Below are 9645 nucleotides of genomic sequence, written 5' to 3'. Positions count from 1 at the left end.
AATCGTTCCAGCAGTGTTCTTTTTTTTCTGTGTATGTCTCCATCTAGTGGTCATGATAGTAAACACCAGTATGTAACAGACGTATTGTTTGGATTTTCAGTGACTGTTAACGCTCTCTTCCTCCTCCAGTATATGCATTTTCCGTTAAAGAGCAAAACCGTTCCCAAAACTGACTCTGCACTTTTTGTTTATTTTTATTTTTGCGTTTAATTAAATGACTAAGTCTCTGATATAGCCTATACACCTTGCCTGAAGTTCAGGACCCGTTTAACAGCCCTCTCTCGAAATTATTTCAGTCATGCGCCACAAAGGAGTATTTGACATTTTTATGAAGACTTCTTTAAACCGTTGAGTGAACTCTAATGTGAGTGCTCCTCTATCACGTGACAACTTAGAACCACTATCCCACAATGCAACGCACCCGGTTTGTTTATGCATCATGGCGGATCAGAGGGACAAGACTCTTCAGGACTACAGGAAAAAACTGCTGGAGCACAAAGAAATAGATGGACGTTTAAAAGAACGTACGTCTTTTATGGCATACCGTCTAGCTAAGTTTCGTGAAGTTCTTTGAAAGACCGTGAATGATTAACTTTTCTATTTAAACTGCTTTGTCGTGGGTGTATATAAAGTGTATATTGTCATGTCATGATGGCTGCCCTGACTAACAGATTCCCAGCTACCTCGTCAACATCTCTTCCAGTTACACACAAATGATAAGATTTCTCGTCTTCAGACTTAATTTAGACATGTAACCTGGGCAACTTGTAAGATTGTTGGCGGTACTTGTACGTTAGGCCATAGATTATTGTGTGGTTCTGTTAAGTCATCTGACTGGTAATATGGAAAGGCTTGGTATTTTAATAATTTGAATTGCTTAAATTGTGAAACCACATATATTTCTGTCGTCCATGCTATTATGCAATGATTAGAAAAGATCATTTGAAAAATCTAGAGATAACCTTTTATTTATTAATACTTATAACTTAGCTGACTGCGTTTTTGCGTACAGTACGAGAGCAGCTGAAAGAACTCACAAAGCAATATGAGAAATCTGAAAATGACCTGAAGGCCTTACAGAGTGTTGGACAGGTGAGGTGATCCTAAAGTAACGTGATAAACTATGTTGCTGATCAGTTAATGATCTGAAACAGTGTTATTGACCCTTTAAAGTGTTAAGACAAGTCTCAGTTTTTGCCATTTGAATCACTAGATTGTCGGTGAAGTTCTCAAACAACTGACGGAAGAGAAATGTAAGTTTTCAAAAATGTTCATGTTTTCTTAAGTGGCTTTAGAATCTACCTATGGTACTGTGTGTTACACTTCTTTCTACTAGTGCATGTAATGGTGAAATGAACTGATATTTGTCTTTTTGTTTTATAGTCATTGTCAAGGCCACTAATGGACCACGCTATGTTGTTGGCTGCCGAAGACAGGTTAAGTTCTGTTTTGTTTTTTCTCATGTCTGGGCCGCATCAAATGGAATGGTTTAAATTGTCCTAATGTTTTGTTAATCTTAACGCAATCCTAACTGCTCCCCATGGGGATAAAGCTATGGTATTATATGGTAATTATGAGAAATCTGTTCATTTAAGGAAAATGAATGTTATCTGATTTGCTTTTGATGTAGCTGGATAAGACCAAGCTGAAACCTGGCACCCGCGTTGCTTTAGACATGACCACACTGACTATAATGAGGTAAGTATGATTTTTAAAAAAGTCACAGCAGCCTAAACTTAGCCCAAATGTCAAAGGTTTAATTCTGCCAGTATAGAGCTTTACAAGCATGAGCTTGTTGAAATACAAACACAATGCAAAATTCACTGATTTTGATGATTATTCCACAAACTTTCTTTGTTGTGCTTGTTTTTCACTGTTCTGATACTTGTCAGATACGTGAAGAACATCATTTTGTTCGTATAGAGGGGATACTTTAAAACAAAAAAAGTAATATTCTGGATTCACTGGTTTTACATTCCAACAAGAGGTTCTCTACTGAGGATGTAGTGTGGCTTGATTAGGGATTTTTTGTGTGGATTCTAGACTATGTTGATACATTTAGATTGTGGATTGTGAATCTGCAGACATTATGTGTCTCATTGTACTCCTCTTTGGTCTCTCATACACTCCCACCTTTCATTTCCTTAAGCTTTGAATTGTTAGTAACCAGTGTGTTTTCTTTGACTAGGTATCTGCCCAGAGAAGTGGACCCACTAGTGTACAACATGTCTCACGAGGACCCTGGAAGTGTTTCATACTCAGAGATTGGTGGCTTGTCTGAACAGATTCGTGAACTCAGAGAGGTGAGTGAAATAAATAAAACATAAACTTATTTTAGAGAGGTTCCACTCTTTTTTTTTGCCATTTAGAAAGTTTATAAAGCGATCTGTCCTTCTTTGAATGGGAATGTTTTTGACAGTAGTGTTTCTGCCGTCTCCAGGTGATTGAGTTACCCCTCACCAACCCTGAACTCTTCCAGCGAGTGGGCATCATTCCCCCAAAAGGATGCCTTTTGTATGGACCTCCAGGTAACTTAAATACCCTGTCTTATTAAACCGTGTATTGTTGAATGTGTAAGTACCATATCAGCCAAAGTATTTCTGATGTTGTTAAATTTCCCTCTGACTCACAGGGACTGGAAAGACTCTTCTTGCAAGAGCCGTTGCAAGTCAGCTTGACTGCAACTTTCTCAAAGTAAGAATCTCCCTTCAGTTAAAGATTTCTTATGGCATCTTACGACATAGACAAAACTGTAAATTGTTCTGGCTAAGAGCATCAGCTAAATGCATTTAAGCACTGCAGCAGTTTCTCTGTCAAATCAGCTTGTTTTTATCCTTGGGATAAATATGTAATTGATTGCACGGCACATTGAATGCCACATTTCGTGACTGTAAGGAAAGGTAGATTTAATCTGCAGGTACTCTTTGTGTTTGATTACTGCCCCTTCTTCACAGGTGGTATCCAGCTCTATAGTGGATAAGTACATTGGTGAGAGTGCCAGACTGATTAGGGAGATGTTCAATTACGCAAGGGATCATCAGCCGTGCATCATCTTCATGGATGAAATCGATGCCATAGGTAAACTCTCACTGCAAGTAACGTCCTCACCACATTTACGGAAATTCACTGAGCTTTTAATTCAAAAGAGCTAACTGTTCGCAGTAAGGATTAGAGAATAAGAAATAGCTGTTTGGTCCACTGTCTGACCTCTTGGTACAATAGTTAGCCAGTGGCCTAACTGTTTATCACGGAGAAAATGGTACATTCTTCCTTTATTGTACCTGCCTGTATCTGTAGGTGGGCGTAGGTTTTCTGAAGGCACATCTGCTGACAGAGAGATCCAGAGAACATTGATGGAGGTGAGTTTTTCCTGTAAGGGTATTTCTAATGGGTATAAATGCTGTACTGTGTTCAGGATGAGCTGGAAGGCATACTTACATACATGTACTTATATAACACCTCTAAGGGCAAGGACTAAGACTTTGAGAATCCCTAGCCACAAATATGTAACTATGATGCTTTTAGCAGGTATACAAATAAAACAGAAATTTCAGCTTGTTTTTAGTACAGTTAGGAGTTAACTTACTTCAAAATACCCTGCTCATGAAGTGATTCTGTTGCATTTTTTTCTGTTTTCATTTGATTTATCTTTGTGTAATCAGCTGGAAAACTGTTGTGCTTGAAATTTCTCCTCTCCGCTTGCCCAGCTGCTGAACCAAATGGATGGTTTCGACACCCTGCACAGAGTGAAAATGATAATGGCCACAAACCGCCCAGATACACTCGACCCGGCTCTGCTCCGTCCAGGAAGACTGGACCGCAAAATCCGTCAGTTTCAACATTTCCAACCCATCTGCTTCCAAATAAATAATAAATTTTTTCATGAGAGTATTTTTTCATGGACAGTTAATTGCTAGCGTCTGTTTATTTATCTGCTGATACTGATGAAAACTTGGGTATGGTGGGCACTAAAGTTTTGTTTTTATATACAGACATTGAGCTACCAAATGAGCAAGCACGTCTGGACATCCTGAAGATCCACTCTGGGCCAATTACTAAGCATGGAGATATAGGTCAGTGACATCACAGCTTAGCTGTTGACTCATTTTTCCATTGCTGAAACAGTCAGCAGTTCTTGTCAAGGTGAAATATATCTTTTTTGCTTTAACCATAATCGCAGAGAGAATCTGTCTTGGTGTACATTACTTGGAGTTACATGTGCTTGGATTGTGTTATTTTTTAAATCCTTGTTATGAAGAGGGTTTGAAACATTTTGAGTAGGTAGCGCAAAGCCCATTGTACTGAGTAAATATAACAACTTTCTGAGCTCTCAGGCTTTTGTGTTTGTCTGCAGATTACGAGGCAATCGTCAAGCTCTCTGACGGGTTTAACGGAGCGGATCTGAGGAATGTTTGCACTGAAGCTGGTCTGTATTGTTAGAATTCATAGTATGTCAATATGTCACTTTGCCAATACTGTCAGTGTGTCAATATGTCACGAAATGTCAATATAAGACACTTTATTTTTCAGTTTTCACATTGTGTTAGACTTTCTTATTACTTTGAATCATGCTTTAAATAGATCTGCTGTGGATAGGGTGGTGTAAATGTGATATGTGCCATGATTAATGAATCTTCTTGAGTATTTAAGTGAAAAACATTTTCACAAATCACAACGAGATCGTTTTCCTTTACAGGTATGTTTGCTATCCGCGCCGATCATGAGTACGTGACTCAGGAGGACTTCATGAAAGCCGTGCGTAAGGTGGCAGACTCAAAGAAGCTGGAATCCAAACTAGACTACAAGCCCGTGTAACATATGTGATCTAGTCAATATGGTGACAGAACCAGCCACATCCTGAACCAGCTCCGTATTTCACAAATATAAGCAATTGTCTTTGTTACTAAAGTAATCTGAGATTGATTTCAACAGCGTTCCTTATAGTACTGTGTGTGAGAAGATAAAAAAAAAGAACAATGACTTATACCTGTAAATGTATAAATCAGTCTGTACATGTATAAACTCATCTTTCATGTTCATATGAGTAGGCTGTTATTGTAAATGTCAAAGACACAGTCTTTAATAGAGTGCAGTTGGGGATGTATTGTGACATACTGGCATGTGTTTTGACAGGGGAGTGTGGTGTTTTATGAGATTAAGGTTTGGAATAGGGTCACAGCTTTCATTGTGGTTGTATTAAATAAAACTTGTGTACGGTTAAGCCCATGTCACGGTCACAGGCGGCAGTTACGCCCCAGTCCATAATCTGCTGCTGCTCATTACTTTGATGTTGTCAGAGGCATTTTGGAAGAGTTCTGAGATGTTGAGAGAGAGACCTGTTTTTTTTTTTTGTTTTGTTTTTCTTCTTTGAAGATACATAAACATCTTCAAAAAACTTAACCCATGTCTTTCATGTGTGTGTCTCTTTAGTTACTTCTTCATGTATCCGCTTAAGCAGTTTGTGTGAGGTTCGCTCTAGAGGGCTTTTCTTGGAGAGAAGGAGTGCCACACAATAATGGTGCTCTGCCCTCCTGTGGTAATTACAGAAAAAAAGTGTCAGCTAAAACCTGACGCAAATATGTTGAGTTTTAACTGCTATGTAACGTCACTTTAAAAACTGCCTTAAGTATTTTGAATGACCATGTTCAGCCATGTCTTATTGACGTTAAAAACTCTTTTTTAAGACAAGTATGATACAAAAAATACTGCAGAGTAAATTGATTTTGGCATTTAGAAATACACAGAAGTAAGGTAACAACACAGAGAAAAACAACATGGTTCATGATTGTGTTCAGTTATTAAAAACTTATCAAAGGACTGTAAACACATCATATACCTAAACTCAGGAAAGGAGACATGGGTGCGCAGTTTCACCTGTTTTGATAAAATTGTTCCAGGCACGAGATGAATTGCAATTAAGGTGATTTTTTTTTCTCTCAAATTCTTTCGAACTTTTGGCTCAGAAGAAGATGAAGGTGCGACATAGTGTATTTTACTACACATTCGCAGAAAACCGTGCTGATTAAAGTCATTCGTGCAAATGAAATATTTGGTTCAGACTGTTTTGCTAAAGTGTGCTGAGTATTCAGAACTGAAGAGAGTATTTCAAACCGTTGTAGACTTATTTTCTTAAGGTGGTGTCCATTTCCTCCTAAAGCTCTGGTACCATCAGTATTCTTAGCAGGCAGTTATTTGATGAGAATTTAAGTGTAGAGGAAAACATTTTCAGAGGGAGGTGTGGATATACTGGTCCAATGTTAATACGGTAGGCATGTTAATTGTGTTATTTGGCTGAGACGCCATTAAATTGTTGATTTTTGAAAATATGTGTACACTCAGTTGCAGTTCAGTTCCATAGTTTGCTTTGTATCATGTTTTGCTGCGTCCATGTTAAAACCAAAGTCAGAAGCCAAAAACAATGTCCATCCCGACCACATAACCTCGTTCTAAGCACCACATTAACTAAGCTGTCATCCACACCTGGTTTTACATTTATATTAACATCAGCATCTTATTAATTCAAAAGGTAAGAGAAACATACAGAAACCTTTAATTTAGCCTGAGTGACGTGCATTGTGCTCGCTTTTCCAGACACCAGATACGTTAAGTACGAACATAGACACAGGACTCAAAGCTGGAGGGGGTTTTCTTAAAAAGAGATCTCTGGGTTATCGAGAGCATTCCTATTGGACAATCCAGTGTCGACTGGCGGTGAGCGGTGAGCCTAACGTCGTGAAATACCCCTCTCTCTGCTCAGGCAGAGAAACCCCCCGGAGTCAAAAATGTGCCAGTGTGACATCGTACACCAGATGCTACAGCTACAGAGGCAACGGAGCAAAGACAGAATGGGATGACTAGTGTAGTCAAGGGAGGGCTTTCTGACAATGCCCGAGATAAGATTGCAAACCCAGTATCAAGTCATGCCGTGGTTCACCCTAGACGACATTGCAATAGGTGTCATTCTGATGTCTCAGTTGCAGGCTCATGCATATTCATTATTGTAATTTCAATCCTCTGGGTAAGAAAACAATTAAAAAGCTAAAATAAGTTCTCCCTTAAATGTGAATTCAAATGTTCGTTTAACATTAGTTTTTTTGCTTTTCACGGTTGTTTTGTGGGTCTAGGCCACAGTGGTTCGTTGGTCAGGGGAAGCCTGTACGGTGATCTTTTGCATTTGAGTCAAGACTGCATGAACCATCCAGTAAAAAGAGTATTGGAACCTCTGACCGAATATCTAGCCAGTGAAACCACTTTATTTTCCTCAATGCACCCTTACAAAACATAGCAAGGATTTAGTTAATAACAGAGATATCAAGCTATATCAAACCAACAAAGCTGTTTTATTTTCCACATTGTACCCTGACAAAATACAGAAAAGTAGTAGGTAAACAAAAGTAGGAACGAATCGGTCAATATATTGGACAAGTCAGAATTAATCTATGGACGCGATCTGGGGAGTCTCTCTGAACTTCCATTTTAAACACACATGAGAAAGTTCCTTTCTTTGAGGAGCTGGTGACAGCAATGAAGTGATGACCTGGTTTCCAGCAAAGTGGGAGAGCACAGCTCTGAGCCTTAAACCACTGAATGCTATTGTATCAGGTAATTAAGGGCAGGATCTCTCATCTAGACTGCCGTCGTGTTGTCACCAGGCATATCAAACAACAGAGTTTCAGCTTTGCTCTGAAAACAGCCACATGGAAGTAGTCAAGATGTTCACATAGAGCAACTGAGCCAAACGAATATCTGAAAACTATCAAAGTTGAACAATGTGTTATTACAAATCCTTACATACTGAAGGTCAGAATCTCAAATAACGGAGACCATTAGGGTAGTAACTAATTGTAAACAAATGTATTTGTTTACAATTAGTTATTCCCTGTGTAAAGGGAATTTAATGTTAACTTCATAAAGGTATTTTTTCAGTAAGAATGCCAGAAATACATTATTTTAGACCAAGACACAAATTTTATGAGACTAAATAAATTATTAAATAAATATAAATAAATAAATGCAATATTAGTTTATGACTCCCCCCCGCCCCCCTTTGAAACAAGACAAAACAAAAACTCAGATGTCAACATATTCAGAGTGACACGATTAGCTGAAGATGAACACATTTTTGACAGAACTAATTTGAGTTATTCTGGGCCATAATGAGTATGACACATGCAGGTACTGACAGGGGAGCCATGAATTATTAACTCCGGTGTTCCATCGGATACAGGCAACATTAGACTTAAACGTATGTGTTACAAACCGCATGCCTAATTAATGAGATGATGACTTGTATTTGAGTTTTCAAAAGAACTGGTATTGAACACTGGCTGCCAAAGCATGCCTCAAAAAAAGTCACATAATAATGAGGACCTCACTTAACACCCATTTCATTAGTGTGTTTGGCGAATGAGTAAGCAAACATAACACAGACGAATGCCTCCATTACTACACTGATGCTGACTTCTCTAAATTCTGTTATTTATTTTTAGATGTTGAAAAACACATACTGTTGGACTGACAGCCCAACTGATAACAACAACAAAATCTTTCGTAATTTCAATCCATTAAGATGGATTTAATTTATATTTAAAAAGAGCTTTGAATGAATTCTAATGATTTCCTTGATGCGCATCATTTACCGAACATTTTAAAAATAGAGGTCAATAAACAGGTTGTATAATGTATCTAAGAGCTTGTAAGGAGGCTAATGACCTTGCATTGCTGAGTAGTACTTGACACCATTTTGGAATAGATCAATGAGGCCAACATGTCTGCACTGATGCCCCAGTTGGAACAATCCAGCATCAATAATTGAAGTGAGAGGCTTGTTTTTAATGTTTGTTCATTTTGGGGGGAATTAGCTTTTCAAGAGAGAATTTGCTCACATGTATGTCCATTTCACCAATTGTATATGAAATGTACTTTATCCATTTAAATTTCTGATAACTATTTTTAAATACTATATTAGATTATGGATGATATGTGTAATTTATTCCTTAGCTTAGTGTTTAATCATAATCGATGCAATCATTCCTCTGTAAAATGGGAGCCAAATTAGAATAAAGTACAGATACTGACTCTGTAAGTACTGAAGTTCATACTGAAGTAAGAATCATGCTTGGGTTTATTAGCTGGAGAGCATTTATAAGGACCAATATCATTACTTTAAAAAATGTTCTCGTTTTATGAATATGAACTTTTTCACCATTTTCACCTGTGGACAATCATTTTAAATTGAAGTCATGAACATCTTAAACATAAAATTCACCGTATATCTCAGCTATTTCACTTTTGATTTAAAATTTTAAAAAACTCAAACTAAGAGTCAGAAGAGCTTGGAGGACCACTTGCTGTGGCTTCTAGCTTGGGCGAATGAGTCTTGTGTGACGTCCCATAACAAGATCTAGTCCTGGCCACCAATGTCTCAGGTTCAGTCCTCATGCAGTATTCATTGGTGTATCACATCTCTCCAGCCCAACTTCAGCTTTGGACCAAACCAAACTCTTTTTGTGTTGCTCTGCTTTTGTGGCCTTTCCATGTCTGCCATGAGAATGTCAATAAAGAGCATGTAGGAGCGACCGGTTTTAGGCGGATAATTCAGAGTTTTTGGAGTCAGTTTCTTCGCACTGAAATCTGTTGGACGCA

At 38.1% G+C, this 9645-nt stretch overlaps 1 protein-coding gene across 1 annotated transcript; it reads left to right on the top strand.

The window, feature by feature from the left end:
* The first annotated feature begins 436 nt into the window (after positions 1-436).
* Positions 437-5324, top strand: LOC115809677 (26S proteasome regulatory subunit 10B). Its single transcript, XM_030771435.1, has 14 exons — positions 437-524; positions 1013-1092; positions 1214-1253; positions 1384-1436; positions 1631-1698; positions 2189-2303; positions 2441-2528; positions 2633-2694; positions 2955-3078; positions 3298-3359; positions 3708-3828; positions 3993-4073; positions 4355-4426; positions 4697-5324. Exons 1-14 carry the CDS (start codon positions 440-442, stop codon positions 4813-4815), a joined length of 1170 nt encoding a protein of 389 aa, XP_030627295.1. The 5' UTR covers positions 437-439; the 3' UTR covers positions 4816-5324.
* Positions 5325-9645: the final 4321 nt, after the last annotated feature.

The sequence above is a fragment of the Chanos chanos genome, chromosome 1 (genome assembly GCF_902362185.1).
Source record: "Chanos chanos chromosome 1, fChaCha1.1, whole genome shotgun sequence".
Classification (NCBI taxonomy): domain Eukaryota; kingdom Metazoa; phylum Chordata; class Actinopteri; order Gonorynchiformes; family Chanidae; genus Chanos; species Chanos chanos.
The sequence above is the reverse complement of the archived record's forward strand: the minus strand, read 5'-3'. Positions and strand labels throughout refer to the sequence as shown.